The 16,848-nt window shown below is 35.7% G+C and overlaps 2 protein-coding genes across 2 annotated transcripts; both read left to right on the top strand.

Moving 5' to 3' along the window:
• Window positions 1-610: 610 nt before the first annotated feature.
• Window positions 611-5,809, top strand: LOC120091893 (aspartic proteinase A1-like). Its single transcript, XM_039050051.1, has 14 exons — window positions 611-762; window positions 2,108-2,469; window positions 2,553-2,613; window positions 2,777-2,871; window positions 2,950-3,062; window positions 3,158-3,326; window positions 3,435-3,474; window positions 3,561-3,625; window positions 4,150-4,263; window positions 4,357-4,421; window positions 4,549-4,705; window positions 4,786-4,905; window positions 5,075-5,163; window positions 5,485-5,809. Exons 2-14 carry the CDS (start codon window positions 2,116-2,118, stop codon window positions 5,567-5,569), a joined length of 1,527 nt encoding a protein of 508 aa, XP_038905979.1. The 5' UTR covers window positions 611-762; window positions 2,108-2,115; the 3' UTR covers window positions 5,570-5,809.
• A 4,226-nt stretch (window positions 5,810-10,035) lies between these two features.
• LOC120090567 lies at window positions 10,036-11,561 on the top strand. Its single transcript, XM_039048295.1, has 2 exons — window positions 10,036-10,651; window positions 11,197-11,561. The coding sequence occupies exons 1-2, from the start codon at window positions 10,036-10,038 to the stop codon at window positions 11,559-11,561; spliced, it is 981 nt and encodes a 326-aa protein (XP_038904223.1).
• Window positions 11,562-16,848: the final 5,287 nt, after the last annotated feature.

Genomic DNA, 16,848 nt, shown 5'->3' with positions numbered 1-16,848 from the left:
CTTCTTTTCTGCAATTTATTTTGATACTTAGCCATTCTGAATGTAAATTTCTTCTGTTCTGTGTTCTAAATTTCTAAAACAAAATTGAAAAGAAAACGACCACTCCTTCCACTACAGGATTCGATCCCTTCATAATGATGATCGGATGTGATCGAAATTGGGACCATGAGATGGTTGGCAGAATGATAAAACGAGCTTGGTGGTGATGAGAGATAAGTACATTGTTGGTGAAACCTGATATTATATCATGACATACCAAATTGTCTTCTCAAGCATGGAGTAAATCAAGTAAAAATAAAGTCAGCTTGCTTTGCAAAAGGAGATCGATGTCCAATTCATTGAATAAATGAGTTGGACTGGTTAGACCGATTAAACTTTAACATTAGGTAGAGGTCAGGACTGAGCTCCACAGACTTTTGGGTCACGGGCCCGTTGATGAGGCTCCACAACCTCAATAATTCAAAACATTAAAATTTTTATTATTTTAAATATTTGCACAATACATATATATTTGAAAAACAATTTAAACAATAGATATTTTTAAAGCTTATCCAATCAAATAAAACTACACTTGTTCTTGATGAAGAAGTAAAGAATCTTCTATCACAGCCGCACACGTGGACGGTGGATATTCGAAGCCAATGCGAGTGCGAAGCTTCCTGTTTCTACTCCTTACCAAAACGATAAGAAAAATTGCAGTTCGTCGGGTATTTCTACCGTTGAAAATTTTCTGAACCTCTCGCCTTGGTTCTTGCCTTGAAGGTGAATGCTCCTCTCATTTCTCTGATCTTTTTCTTTTTCTGTTGCTTCAATCTCCTGTTTCCTTTTAAATTAGTTTGATCCTTGATCGGGTTCTGTTTTGGTGTATTTTTGGATGTATCTGCTGGTGGATTTTGAACTGAGGTTCGAGCTTGGAAGATTGCTTAATTTGTTCTGTTATCTTAATTTTTTTTTTTTTTTTTTTTTTTTTTTTGTTGTCTGATTTCTGAGAAGTTGTTGGGAAGTTAGATATTTGGAGCATTTGATCACTTTGGGACGAGAGAAAGCTGGAACCTCTTAATTGTTGAATGTTGTTAGAGCACTTAATTCTAACGTTGGTTTACTTCGATTGTGCTATTTTTTTCCATATTCCATGTCTTTTCCTGTTGAAAAGCATTAATTGTGGCTAAGTGTTGCTTTGTTAGACCACCGATTAAATTTACTTTTCCAAAACTTGATTTTTTGGGTGTTTTTCCTTCTGTAGAATCGTGCTGTTTTTTATAATCATATTTTTGAATAGCATACTTAGCTTTGGAAATTCTCTAGTTTACAATTTATGGGAATCCTGAGAAATGTGTGCATATGTAATTTGTATTGTGTGTTTGCAATTCAGTTTGTTTGTGAATATTCTGTGCTTTGTCCTGAGGCTGCTGAAGGGAAGTTTGGAACTATGGATTAAATATGATTTTCCCTTGGCACTGTCCCTAGAAGTGAGGCAGGTGTCCTCTGTAAACAATATCTTAAATGAAAAACTGAATCAAACAAATAGAACTAACTTATATGGGTTTGCCTATATTTTCAAATAATCTCATTCATGCCTCCAATTTCTTTAGTTTTTCATTGTGCATATTTGAGAGTGATTTTTTGAAATGATTAAAATTACTTTTGTTATTTATAATATCATTCAAAATATACTTTTAGTGATTCAAAATCAATTTATTATTAATAGTTTGTGTTTTGGGTAGCCTAACTGAGCACAACTTAATTGGTATTTGAGTGTGTTAGTAACAACGAGGTCTATGATTTGAATCCCCCTACTCGCAGTTGTACTAAAAAAATAAAAAAAATCTGTATTTGGGATGCATACTATTTTAGTTAAATAATAAACACCATAACAAAGAGGAGTTTGAAATAGTTATACGGTAGTTAATTGTAGATTATAATAGTTGGAAACACGAACTATTATAATTGGAGGCCCAAATATGGAGTGGACTATAATAACCACCCCACTCACTTGAAGTTGGGAGCCCAAACACCACCTTAGTGTTCTCATCTTTTACATTGTTTAATGAATTGTTGTCCTTGTGACTACCTTTAGATTGTAATTAAGCATGTTTTCAATTCACAGTGAGCAACATGGGTACGAGACTCAAACTTTGTGCAGCCGTTCTTTTCATTTGCTTCCTTATGTTTCCAATGGTTTTTTCTGCATCCAATGATGGGAAGGTTAGAATTGGACTTAAAAGGAGGAAGTTTGGCCTAAACAGAGTTGCTAGCAAGATTGCAAACAAGGAAGGAGTTTCCTTGAAAGATTCTGTTGAGAGTGCGAATTTGGGAGGTTCGGATGATATTGATATTGTTGGATTGAAGAATTACTTGAATGCTCAGTATTTTGGTGAGATTGGTATTGGTACTCCCCCTCAGAAGTTTACTGTTGTTTTTGACACTGGTAGTTCAAATTTGTGGGTTCCATCATCCAAGTGCTTCTCTGTAAGTTCCCACAATCTTAATTGTGAAAAGATTTATTTGTCCTTTATATATCAGAGCATGGAATGATTTTAAGTTGTCTGCAGGTTGCTTGTCTACTCCATTCCAAGTACAAGTCAAAGCGTTCAAGTACTTATAAAAAGAATGGTCAGTACTCTTCGTAGCTAATGTTATGGTCATGAAATTGTCTTCCTATAGATACTTATTTTACTAATGCATTTGAGCCACCATTTTTCTTCTGTGATATCATTAACGGTAATTTGAGTTGTTTTGGCAAAGGGCACTAATTTTATGTTCCGCTAATGTGCAGGTAAACCTGCTTCGATCAAATATGGGACTGGTGCTATTTCTGGCTACTTTAGTGAAGACAATGTTAAAGTTGGCGACCTAATAATTAAGAAACAGGTATTTGCTTATGTTTATGTCTGTTCTTTTCATGTATTTATTATTGGTTGTCCTTTACTATAATATTTTTCATTCTAGGATTTTATCGAGGCAACTAGGGAACCCAGCCTCACGTTTGTACTTGCCCAATTTGATGGCATATTGGGACTTGGCTTTAAAGAGATCTCAGTTGGAGATGCAGTGCCTGTATGGTATGTAGTTGGATCAATACTGCTTTCTGCATGCGTTATGTAAAGAAGAGTTAATGTTGATGGTATAGATTACTAAATGTTTAGTAATAGTACAGGTACAACATGGTTGACCAAAACCTTGTAAAGGAGCCTGTTTTCTCTTTTTGGTTTAATCGAAATGTGGATGAGGAACAAGGTGGTGAAATTGTCTTTGGTGGTGTGGATCCTAATCACTACAAGGGGGAGCATACATATGTTCCAGTTACTAAAAAAGGATATTGGCAGGTTCGTTATATATGCTGTTTCGTAAACTAGCGTCCATGTAATATATTGGTCTTTGTCACTAGTTTATTATTGGGTATATATCTTTTATATCACTTTCTATTTTGGCAGTTTGATATGGGCGACGTCCTGATCAATGGCAGTACAACAGGTATGTTAAAAATTATCAATGTGATCAATCAAATATTGTTTTGGTATCTGCCTTCATTAATCTTTACTCAAAAAATCCTGTCGCAGAATTTTGTTCAGGTGGTTGCTCAGCCATCGCTGATTCAGGAACTTCTTTGTTGGCTGGTCCAACGGTGTGTGCTACCCTTCATGTGCCTTAATTGGGGTTAAGCATGTTTATTTTCTGTAGCATATGATTTTTCCTATGTTGTAGGATGCCTTGGTTTTGCTCCATTCATATAAAAGACCTTTGAGTTTATCCTTCTCATTGACTCACCTTCCAACATCTTATGGTTGTATAGTGCATGATAGATGAACGTGTGAGATGTCTATTGTCAAAATAATTTTACCAATATACTTTGTTTTACTTTTACCTCAAGTCTCTGTGATTTGATGAGGGTCCTTTGAGTGTTAAAACCTATTGTTTGATCCAAACATTATCATTAGAAATTATGTAAATTTCAGTTCTTACTTCCGAAATCCAAAATATAAAAAAATAGCATCTTCATTTAGTCCTCTCTGCACAAATATGCAAATTTCATAGACCATGGTTACTTCGTTTCTTTTTTGTTTTTGGCCTGATGTTCTTTCCTTTTCATTGTATGGCTATAAGGTTTCTTCTTTGCATTAATTTTTATCGTTTTATACGTTATTTCAGGCTATAATTACTCAAGTTAATCATGCCATTGGAGCCTCGGGGGTTGTAAGTGAGGAATGCAAGGCTGTAGTTGCAGAATACGGTGAAACCATAATTAAAATGCTGTTAGCAAAGGTAATCGATGTCTCTCTTCACATTATTAATACTCGAACGTATGACTCTCATTTGTTCAATTCGTGCAACTATTTTTCTTTTCTACTTTGGCAGGATCAACCAAAGAAAATCTGCTCTACACTTGGCTTGTGTACTTTTGATGGGGAGCGAGGTGTAAGGTTTGGATTTTCATTTTCTTAGCAGAAGCTGATGCTTAGATTTGCATGGTGCAACTTTTTTGTTTAGGTTCATTTCCAAGGAGTAATATTTACCTTCTTGTCCATCTTTTGGGGAAATTGGTTTCAGTATGGGCATTGAGAGCGTTGTCGATAACACCACTAGTAAATCTTCGAATGGTTTGCGTGATGTTATGTGCAACGCATGTGAGATGGCAGTTGTATGGGCACAAAGCCAGCTGAAGAATGAGCAAACACAAGACCAGATTCTCAATTATATAGATGGGGTAAAATAACTCTTCACCCTCAGAAATTTCCTTCAAAACTCATCTTCACCTGCTCATGTAGACGTCTACTGTGATTGCAGCTCTGCGAGAAGTTGCCCAGTCCAATGGGAGAATCAGTAATCGATTGTGATTCCTTGTCTACTTTGCCTAGTATTTCATTTACTATTGGTGGAAAGGTCTTTGAGCTTAAGCCTGAACAGGTTAGATATGGTCGTTTATCTGTCTTTATTTGGCAGCATTCTTCAGTATCTTCCACAACATTTTCTTCAATTTTCATCTAAGCATTTCTTTTAGCTCTACTAACAAGCAACAATAGTAATCTTGTTCTTTTACAAAACAAGCCTATAATAATTTCTTTTACTGTGACAGTACGTGCTCAAAGTCACCGAGGGACCTGTAACTGAATGCATCAGTGGATTTGCAGCTTTGGACGTGCCGCCTCCACGGGGACCGCTCTGGTTAGTCTTAATTTATGTTAAAGCACATCAAGGACCTGTTTGGATTGACTAGAGAAAATATTGTTTTTCATAAAAGTCTTTTTTCCCCCTCAATTTAAACTCTTTTTATAAAAACAGTTTAAGAGATATACAACTTTGAAAGTGTTTCAAAAACTATTTTGAATGGTTGCCAAACACTTCAATTTTCTTTAAAAAATGACTTATTTCCAAAACTGAATACTTGAAAAGTTAAATCATAGACACTCAAAATTTAGTTGAGTGATTCTTCTTTCGCTTCTCAAATCTTGCTTTAGTTATAACCTCGCCTTGTTTGTCTCACAGGATCTTGGGGGATGTTTTCATGGGTTCCTACCATACTGTATTTGACTATGGAAACTTGAGAGTTGGATTTGCTGAAGCTGCTTAAAATGCTCTAAATTTAAACTTGCTTTGTTTCTTCAAGTTGGCCAGCTTCCACGGCTCTTCTTTGTCAATAAACTTATAGTAGTTCATGTAAATATGTATTAGCATCACTTTACTTTATGTGGAAATGGACTGTATACTTAAAAAAACACCGTTAGGATATTTGGGAATGTTAACAAGTTGGGATTTACATGCCACCATCTATTTAAAAGTGGACTTGGTACTCTTATTGATGATCTTTCAAGTCTTTGGTTGCTAATTAATGATCTTGCCAGAGAAATTTAAGGTTGTTTCTTAACCATTTGCCAGAGGAATTTAAGGTTATTTTTTATTTTTGTTTTTGAAAATTAAACTTATAGATACTATTTCAAATTTCAATTTTTATTCTTCGTTATCTACTTATTAATAGTTTAAAAAATTAAGTTAAATTTTGAAAACTAAAATAAGTAGCTTTAAAAAATTAAACCTGTTTTTGTTACAATTTTACGTGAACAAGATGTTTTATATAGGTTATATCTCTGTCATTGAGTTCTAAGGAGAAGGACTCAAGTCTGATGAATAAATAATTGCTTTGTGATTAGAGCGTGATTAACTATCAATTGGGCTTCGGTCTTGTGGCGGTAGAGGATCGCTCTTGGTAGGCTTCCAACCTGTTGGGATGCTCGCATGGCGGTTTGAGAGACTTTAAAAGTTTGTTTTGTAATTTAATTTGATTAAGAATTTAATTGGTGTATTTAATAAAGATGTAAATCATTATAAGAAATAGAGAGAAAATTTGCTTAATTTTAAAAAAAATCCAAAACAAAAAACAAAATAGTTATCATATAGACTTTAATTTTTTGTTTTTTATTTTTGTAATTTTGTTTGTTTTCTCACAACCTCTTATGATTTTCATATTTATAGGGTAAGAGATTGAATTCTCAGGTAATATCTAAAAACCAAAATTAGTTTTTAAAAACTGTTCTTTTAGTTTGATTTTGCAAATACTCCTAAAATATAAAACAACAAAACTATTGAAATTAGGGTTTTTTTTACTCTAGGGACATCTCTGTCTTTTTACTTGTACCCTAGAGTTTCCCTTTTTCTATTTAAGCAAGTAGTCACGGTGTATTCTTTGTACCAGTCTTCTAATAAGAATCCTTCATCCCGTGATTTTTTCTCTCTGATTAGGGTTTTCCACGTAAACTTTGTGTGTGCTATTTATTTGTCTTTTTCATCATGGTATCAGAGTATGGAGATGATCAAATCAATAGCCCATATATAACCATTATTATCCAAAATGCCATCGACAGATATTCCCAATCTGTTCTTCCCCATCTTCATCGTGATGACTAGCTGACCAGATCCAACCAGTCGATCAGACTCGACCAATCGGTAAGCTTCCAACCGATTTCTTTCGAAGTTGAAGCTTCCAACAGACCCGAACAACCATTCGACGATCAGATCCAGTCGCAGAAGCTGAAGTCGGCAGTCGCGGTCGATTTTTCCCAGGGATCGCAACCTCCGTTCGAAAGCTTCTAGGTTGCGCCAGATGATCAGGCCCAACCTCCGACCGGTGCTCCTCCTCAGTCCGGGTTAGCCCATCGTTTCTTCCTCCTGTGCGGATTAGCTCGATTTTTCGTCCCAGCCGAGCCCACAAGTCTGCGCGAATCCATTTGGGTCTTCTCAGCCGTAGCTGAACAGGGATGTTATGATCAGCGAGATCAGTCGCAGTGTGTTTCATCAGTCGAATCAGTCGGGAATGGATTAAATCAATGGCTACTTCACCAATCGGGATCCTATACTTCAGCCGGATGTGAGTAGTAGTTTTGGACAGTCATCGCCGATCATTGATGGGTTTGGAGGGGGAGAATCATCGTCCCATCATCGGGACCAAGGGAGTATAATCCAAAATTAGTTTACTCAGTTGCAACCGCAGATTAAGCGACAGAATGAGATGTTCCAACAGTAGATAGCTGCCATCGGGGAAGCCTTGGGATCGACATCCAATGTCCAACCAGATCTAAACCAAAATCAACTGATCTACCCTAGAAATTCGGTAACTTCTTTCCCTGCATACTCTTCAAATTTATTCTTGGAGCTATAGGCAACTCTTATAACTTTATTGTAGGAGAAAAATTTAATGGTGATAATTATTTCTCTTGGTCCCAATCCATTAAAATGGCCTTTGAGAGTCGTCATAAATTTGGGTATTTGACGGGTGAAATACTGAAACCAAGGCCAGACGACCCCCAAGAACGAATTTGGAAGGGGGAAGATTCTTTGCTAAGATCTATTCTGGTAGGAAGTATGGATCTTTAGGTTGGAAAACCCTTATTATATGCAGCCCGACTCGAGATATTTAGGACGTAGTCCAAAAACTCTACTCCAAAAGACAGAATGCTTCTCGGTTATGTACCTTATGTAAGCAAGTTCATAAGTATAAGCAGGGGACAATGGATATTATAGCTTACTTCAATAAACTGTCACTCCTTTGGCAAGAGATGGATTTGTGCCGTGAGATGATTTGGAACTGTTCGCGTGGAGGATTTTTGCATTATTAGTCTGAAGAAACCGACCGCATGTATGACTTTCTTGCAGGACTAAACTCTAAGTTTGATGCAGTACGAAGTCGTATATTGGGAGCCCGTCCAATACCGTCCTTAATGGAAGTCTATTCTGAAGTACGCCTGGAGGAAGACAGGTCTAGGGCCATGAACAATACACTTGTGGACAGATTCCGCTGCTTTCAAAATTTCAGGCCCTGCCCATGATAAACAAAATAGTAAGCCGCCTCCAGTGTGTGAACATTGTAAGAAACCCTAGCACACGAAAGATCAGTGCTGGAAGTTGCATGGCCATCCACTGAATGGTAAAAAATGACAGTCAAGGCAGGCACTGGTAGGTGAATTAGTAACTGAAGACACACAGTCGCAGAATCAGGAAAACAGTTAGAGCACTTTTGGTACAGTAGAAGTAATTGCAATCGCCCAATCAGGTACTTTTCACTCCTTTGGCTTTGTTAGTATAACTAGTAGTAAACCATGGATTTTAGATTCAGGGGCTACAGACCACTTAACTAGTTCCTTCGACCAGTTTCTTTCTTATCAACCAAGTGCTGGGAATAAAAGGATCAAGATTACTGATGGGTTTTTTGCCTCAGATGCTGGAAAAGGACGGTTGTCACCCTTTGAGGGCTTAGTTCTCCAAGATGTGTTGCATGTGCCAAAAGTCTCTTATAACCTTTTATCTGTTAGTAAAATTACAAGGGACTTGAAATATCTATTATTTTCTCACCTGATGCCGTTGTTTTTCAGGATCTGAACTCGGGGATGACGATTATCATTGCCCGACATGACAGAAGGCTCTATTTCCTCACTAAAGAAGCCTCATCTAGGATATGTCATAGGACTAATTTGCTTTCATCTCATTTTTCTGTTTCTGAAACTGATTATATGTCGTGGCACTTTCGCCTTGGGCATCCCAATTTCCATTATATGAATTATTTGTTTCCTCATCTTTTTCATAATGTTAATATCTCTAAGTTAAATTGTGATGTGTGTGCCCAAGCCAAACAACCCCGTGTATCTTTTAAATCTCAGCCTTATAAGCCTTCTAAACCATTCACCCTCTTCCGTAGCGATGTTTGGGGTCCGTGACCTATTACTATCACCACTGGAAAGCGATGGTTTGTAACCTTCATTGACGACCATATTAGGCTAACCTGGGTTTTCCTTCTGATAGAGAAAGCTGAAGTTACATCGGTATTTCAACAATTATACTATTCTATCGAAACTCAGTTCAATGCCAAAATCGCTATTCTCCAAAGTGATAATGGTCGGGAATACTTTAATAATTCCTTTAAGAACTTTTTAATCTCAAAAGGAATAGTCCATCAGAGTTCCTTTGCGTACACTCATCAAAAAAATGGAGTGGCCAAACGAAAAAACCGTCACCTAATCGAAGTTGCTCAATCTCTTATGTTGTCAAATTCCCTTCCTTCCTATTTGTGGGGGGTTTTTGTTCTAATAGCAGCCTATCTAATAAACCGAATGTCATCCCAGGCTCTAAAATTCCAAACTCCCTTAGATTCCTTCAAAGAGTCCTATCCAAATAACCAACTTATTTCTGATGTTCCCCTCCGAGTATTTGGATGTGTTGTGTTTGTCCATACTCATGGCCCTAACCGAACCAAGTTTACTCCTCAGGCTAAAAAATGTGCCTTTGTGGGGTATCCACTTCACAGCGTGGGTACAAGTTCATCCCTCTTCCAGAAAATACTTTGTCTCAATGGATGTGACATTCTTCGAAGATCATCCATTCTTTCCCAATGGTTATCTTTAGGGGGAGAATACTAGTGAAAAAACCAATTGGGGTCCGAGTCTATCCGTCTTGCCCGAACCTATCCTTGACATCAGTACCAATGAATCCATTCTACCAACTGAACAAGTCCAATGGATCACATACTATAGGAGGAATCTCATAAAGGAAATGGCGCCGCCTGTTACTTCTCCAGGTCCAGTCAATGAGTCAAAACGGGGATCGTTTCAGGTATTAATATTCTTATCCCTGATGGTGGTAATAAATGTGATAAAACTGATGCTTGTGTTGAAAATGATGAGAGCAAAGACAGGGAAGACTAACAACAAGGATGTAATCGAGATAGAAAATGATGGTTGTGAGTCACTTGTTCCAGTAGAAAATATTGTTGAATCTGGAAAAGAAATGTCATCTATTCTAGCTGAAAACACCGTTGAGAGTGGAAAAATGATAGAGCATGAGACGTATGAGCAGGAAGGTGAGTGTAGTATGAAGTCCGAGAAGAATAAAGACCGAGATGCATCCCTTGACCTTCTGATTGCCCTGAGGAAAGGTACCAGATCGTGTACAAAATATCCACTGCAGAGTTACTTGTCTTATAGTAACCTATCTCATGAGTTCAAGGCCCTCACTACGAGCCTAGACACAGTGGTGACACCGAACAACATACACACAACATTGAAAATTTCTGAATGGAAAGCCGCAGTCATGGAAGAAATGGGGGCTCTTGAGAAAAATCATTCGTGGGACCAAGTTACTCTTCCAAATGGACACAAAGTAGTCGAAAGTAAATAGGTGTTAACAGTAAAGTATAGGCCCGATGGAATAGTTGATAGATACAAGGCCAGATTGGTTGCCAGAGGTTTTACTTAAACCTTCGGGGTTGATTATTCCGAGACTTTTTGATCANACAAGGCCAGATTGGTTGCCAGAGGTTTTACTTAAACCTTCGGGGTTGATTATTCCGAGACTTTTTGATCAGTAGCAAAACTGAATACAGTACGGGTTCTGCTTTTAGTGGCAGTTAACAAAAACTGGCCTCTTCACCAGTTTGATGTGAAGAATGCCTTTCTCAACGGAGAGTTGAAGGAAGAAGTCTACATGAATCCTCCCCTAGGATTTGAGAAACAGTTTAACCACAGAGTATGCAGACTAAAGAAGTCCTTTTATGGACTAAAACAGTCCTCGAGAGCTTGGTTTGGCAGATTCATTACCTTTGTAAAGTCACAAGGATATAGTCAGGGACATTCATATCACACTATTTTCACTAAGAGGTCAGTTTCCGAGAAGATTGCAATTTTGATTGTATATTTGATGACATTGTCATTTCAGGTGATGATGCTTCAAAGATTGACCGATTAAAGACAAAAATGGCTGAGGAATTTGAAATCAAGGATCTTAGAAAATTAGGGTACTTCCTTAGAATGGAGGTAGCTCGATCAAGAGAAGAGATTTCAGTTTCCCAACGAAAATATACTCTGGACGTGCTTAAGAAGACGGGTATGGCAGGCTGTAAACCAATTGATACCCCTATAGAAGTGAATGCGAAATTAAGTAATCTGAGTGAAGGTGTTCCAGTTAATAAAGAGAGATATCAACGGCTTGTTGGAAAGTTAATATACCTCTCTCACACTAGACTAGACATTTCATATGTACTGAGTATGGTGAGTCATTTTATGCAGTCTTTGAACGAATAACATATGAGGGCAGTGGAGTGCATCCTTAGGTATCTAAAAACTTTTCTAGGGAGAGGCTTGATGTTCAAACAGACTGACAGACGATGCGTCGAGACATACACAAATGCAGATTGGGTAGGTTCTGTGGTAGATAGAAAGTCGACATTAGGATATTGTACCTTCGTGTGGGGTAACCTTGTCACATGGAGGAGTAAAAAACATGGGGTACTTGCCAGAAGTAGTGCAGAAGTTAAGTACAGGGCCATTAGTCTGGGGATCTGTGAAGAAATTTGACTTGAAAAAGTTTTAAGAAACTTTGACCAAGGTCACACCGGTCCAATGAAACTTTATTGTGATAACAAAGCCACAATAAGCATAGCAAATAACCCAGTTCAGCACAAAACCAAGCATGTAGAGATTGATCGACATTTCATCAAGGAGAGGCTTGACAATGGCAACATTTGTGTCCCCTATGTTCTCTCCAGCCAATAGATTGTAGATGTCCTAACAAAGGGACTGCCCAGATAGTTGTTTGACTCTTGTGTGAGCAAGTTAGGTCTTATTGACATCTACGCCCCAACTTGGGGGGAGTGTTGAAATTAAGGTTTTTTACTCTAGGGGCATCTCTGTCTTTTTACTTGTACCCTAGGGTTCCCTTTTTTTCCTATTTAAGTAAGTAATCATAATGTATTCTTTGTATCAGTCTTTTAATAAGAATCCTTTATCCCGTGGTTTTTTCTCCCTGATTAGGGTTTTCCACGTAAACTTTGTGTGTGCTATTTTCTTTCTCTACTCTGTCTTTTTCATAAAAAACATATAAACCAATAAAAAAAACCAGTAATGAAAGTGAAGTTTAGACTTAATTATCATAAATAGAAAATAAAAAGTTAAATGGTTACTAAAAAGAGGTTAAATGTATGTATTACCATTTTCTCTTTCCTCTCTTTATGCTAACATTCTCTTTTACCCTTCCTCGCTTTGTTTTAGCCGTCTATCCATAACAAGTTGATAAAGAGGAACTACTTTGATTATGTTTGAGAGCTCTCCTTATTTTTTATTTTATTTTTTGTAGACTCTCATAACAATAATAAGAATAAAAATAACCTTCAATAGAAAAAGTAACAAACATATATGAGAAAGATACAGTTTATCAATGAACAAGAAGAAAGAACTTGTTTTCATTTTTACAATGCTAAACTCTCTACAATCTAGCTGGTCATTGAAAGTTCTACAATATTCATTTTAAACACAAGAATAAAATATAAAAAAGATAGAAATTTTTGCTCAACTTTTGTTCCAGTAAAGAAATTAGAAAACTTATTTGTATAAAATGAAAAGTCACTTTAAAAGGATATAATCACTCATCTATATGATCTAAATTAAGTAAACAACCTTTTAACTCTATAAATGAACCTTCATAGATGTTAGATGATATAAATATTTACATAATGAAATAAAAATGAGAATGGATATTGATCTTCATATTCATTTTGTCTCTTATATGAAAATGTCCAAAAATGTTTTTTTTTTTTTTAAAAAAAAGAAAAAGCTGATGTTCGACTCTTTTGAAATTTGAAAGGATACAATTCTTGATCATGAATAAATGTTTTAGTTTGGAGGTATTTAATGTTTCTTGTCATCTTTTAACTCCAACTATTGTGTCATTTAATGTTTCTCGTCTTCTTTTAGCTCTAACTATTGTGTCATTGGATCTTATGCCATGATGTTTGGCCTTATGATAAGATTGAATTTGAGTTTACTTTCATTATACTATGCTTCATTTGAGCTAGTTGAACTTTATATTAATCATGTAAAGTTATGTCAATTGTCTCCTTGGTCAATTGTGATACCAATAAATATGTTGTTATGATAAAGGATTGGTTCAAAATCTAGAGGCCTTTTAAAAACCTTCCAATAATATTGCTTGGTATGGGAGTTGGTGGGTTGAGTTTGAAATCACAATGATAAGTTTCAACATTAGTAGATATGCTTTATACTTCCTCAAGAATTTAATTTTAAGTTATCTTTTTAATAAAGTTGTCTTGGAGTAGGATATAGAATCTGATCAATATGGGATAACATAAAGAATGTTTTTGATAGAAAATGATAGAAAGTTCAATTTGAACATCTATTAGGATTGCAGATAATAATATTCATAAAATGTTGTTTCGAACTCACTCCAATTGGTAATTTCGAACTCTGGCCGTTTGCTTGTTATTGACTTCCACCAGTCACTTGCTCTTTCTTGAAGTAGAAAAGTAGCAAGCCTTACTTTTCTATCTTCTCAACATCCCATCACATCAAAACATTTTTCAAGCATGTCCATCCATATCTTAGCATCATCTGGATTTGTCGTCCCAACATATGTAGTTGCCCCTAGAACTTCCAACCACTCAACTTTTACAATTTTTTGTCGATCATTTTTTAGTGTGCTCATACTTGCCACCATCTTTGAGTAATTTTTTTTATTCACATAGGAGTGAATCTAAAGTAATTAAGGAAGAAGGTGGTAACTAAAGGAAGGAAAATTTGTACAGATGACCCATTTTAGGGGGTCCAATTGAAAAATGGCCCGCGTTGGAGAAATCACTTAAATTTGGCCTTTTGCTTACGTCAGTCACCTGTGAAATTACCCACTTGTCCTCGAAGATGCTCAATTGGCCCCCAACGTCCCATCCTTGATTTCTGATCCCATTCCCCATTCCCGATTCTTGTTTCCTGATCCCGATCCACATTAGACTGCATGTTTCCTGTTCCCATTCCTCGTTTATTGATCTCTATCCACATCAGATTGCACGCTTCCTAATCCCGTTCCCGTTCCCCATTCTCGATACTCTTTTTCGTTCTCAATCCTCTTTCTGGATCACAATGTCGATTCCTGTCCCCAATGGAAATTAATTCGGTGTAGGAAACTGATAAAGCACGCAACCATATCAAATCAATTTAATGGAACTTGCTTAAGAAGCGTCATTCGAAATTTGGAAACACAAAATATTTCATTTAATATCCATATCTAACAAGCATTATGTATGAATTTTGTGAAGAACCCATACATCCAGCCGAATGACACTTAGCATCCCCAACGAATAGAGAATCGACATTATATTAAATCACCAAATATAAGCTGCTGCATCCCCAATGAATAGAGAATCCTTGATTTTGAACGTATATTTTGCGTTAGGACAATTGTGAAATGAACTTTATGTTTTTTCCAAATACTTTTCAAAATGTTCATAAATTTTTGGCAGGCGTGTCATTAATTCTAAAAAATAATTCATGGAAAAAAACAAAATTATTATATACAATCACATATAGGGAAAAATTTACATCGTTTTCTTTTTCATTTGATCAAATTAAAAATAAAATACATTCTTTTTTTTAGATTTATATAATTAAAAAATTAAATACTTTCTTTAGCAAAATTACCAAGATTTATAGAATCAAAATAGTATTTAAATCGTTTATAAATAATAAAACCTAAATTTATATAAGCTAAGTGTCACCGACGGATTTATGTAAGAGTTAGAAACACGTACCTCGTTAGAGTATCGATTTTTTGTATTTGTAATACAAATTTAGACTATTGTTTACTATATATATAAATCAATTTTATAATCAGAATTTGTATGTAGTGCAGCGGTGGGAGGTGCTTTTTGATATTATCGGTGTTAGTTCGGTTCTTAGATTTTACACTCAAATTAAATTTTGTTAATCCCTGCGCATGTAGTTTAGTCTGTAGGTGCTTCTATAGTGCACAATACAAGGTGGTTGGATTTAAAAAAAAAATGGTTCAATACATTATTGTCTTTATATTTTGAAGTTTATTCAATTTTAGTATCTAATATTAGTGTATGGATGATTTTTTAAAAAAATCTTTTTGTTATTGTAATATTTTTACTATAAATTTTGAAACATATTCACATATTTTATTTTCTAGCATGAAATTTATCATTATTATTCAATCAATTTTGATAAAAACTTAACTTGGGAGGCTAAATTTTAGATTTATTGAAATTACAGAGACTAGAGACTAAACTTGAATAAACTTCAAAGTATAGGCACCAAAATGGACTTAGCCTTTTTCTCCAAGATCGAAGCAGGTTTCTATGCTTCTAAGATTTTCATGATTTATGCCAAGTTCCGATCAAAAGTCTCTACCTTTTCCTCCAAAGCCGCAACTTTCGCCTCTGCCTTTTTCCTGGGGGGCGAGGTGGACTTAGGGCAAGTGGATATTCTGTCAATCACTCTACTACTCTTCTCGGGCATTTTTCTTGCTTTGACTCGTCTCTACTATGTCCACCCATTCTGATGTAGCCCCCAGTTCTTCTTTAAAGCTTGCTAAAATCATAAACTTGTCTTCACAATAGACGGTTGATAACGTGCAAGCGTACACATTAAATTGTAATATAGTAAAATGGTTAAGAGATTGAGTATCGTCCTCTGAAAATTTGTTTTTCAATTCTTTTAGCTACCTAGAGATCCTCCTAATCTTATTTACGGGATCGGACTGTGATGTATTTTAATTTAATCTAATCCTAGGAAACAAATAAAAATAACACCAAGATGAGAACAAGCAAAGGCACGCTTAGGGTTATGGTTTCATTGATGGATAAATTAGATTGATTATTTATGCTTAAGATTGATTTTGCACAAATTATACACTTAAATCCTTAATCCAGATACCCTCTTTCAAGCTTAGAATTAGAATTCTCTCTCTTTTTTTTTTTTTTTTTTTTTTTTTTTTTTTAAATCTTTATAAATCTCCTATTACTTTTGTATATATTTGATTAATAATTTAACGTGCTAGATCTAACCCAATGCCCTCCCTCTCAAGCAAGACACCAAGTGATTCTCATCCAAACAATAGCTAATTATTTGAGGCAATGAACATAAACATGTTAAAATAACCTATGCATTCAATCAATTCCAATTAGAAACAATCAATATTGTTTAAAACAATCTAACAATGAAAATCATAAATCCTAAAACTACAAATCAGTTACTCATAAGTACAACACAAATATAGACCATTCGCAATGTATCAAAACTCAAAGAAACAGAAATAAAAAGGGAAGAAGAAGCAAGCCAGATTCTTAATCGCTGTCCTCAAATACGGAATCGCAATCCAACGATCTCTTTAAATTTCCACTCCCTTGAAGCACCAAAATGTTTTCTTTGCCCAGATCTCCATAACCTAACAATCTCTTTAAATCTCCACTTCCTTCAAGCCATGACGAGCTATGAACTATAACCCTAAAACCCCCCTTTCAAAAGAAGGTAGAAATTAACTTAAATAAAGCATAATATG

This window comes from Benincasa hispida, chromosome 11 (genome assembly GCF_009727055.1).
Source record: "Benincasa hispida cultivar B227 chromosome 11, ASM972705v1, whole genome shotgun sequence".
Taxonomy (NCBI): Eukaryota; Viridiplantae; Streptophyta; class Magnoliopsida; order Cucurbitales; family Cucurbitaceae; genus Benincasa; species Benincasa hispida.
The sequence above is the reverse complement of the archived record's forward strand: the minus strand, read 5'-3'. Positions and strand labels throughout refer to the sequence as shown.

Bases quoted from the DNA above. Each gene is read 5' to 3' on its own strand.
- LOC120091893 (XM_039050051.1), top strand. From the start codon at position 2,116: ATGGGTACGAGACTCAAACTTTGTGCAGCCGTTCTTTTCATTTGCTTC. The intron at 2,470-2,552 runs GTAAGTTCCCAC...AGTTGTCTGCAG, and splicing joins CATCATCCAAGTGCTTCTCT to GTTGCTTGTCTACTCCATTC. The intron at 4,264-4,356 runs GTAATCGATGTC...CTACTTTGGCAG, and splicing joins TTAAAATGCTGTTAGCAAAG to GATCAACCAAAGAAAATCTG.
- LOC120090567 (XM_039048295.1), top strand. From the start codon at position 10,036: ATGGCGCCGCCTGTTACTTCTCCAGGTCCAGTCAATGAGTCAAAACGG. The intron at 10,652-11,196 runs GTAAATAGGTGT...TTGTCATTTCAG, and splicing joins TGGACACAAAGTAGTCGAAA to GTGATGATGCTTCAAAGATT.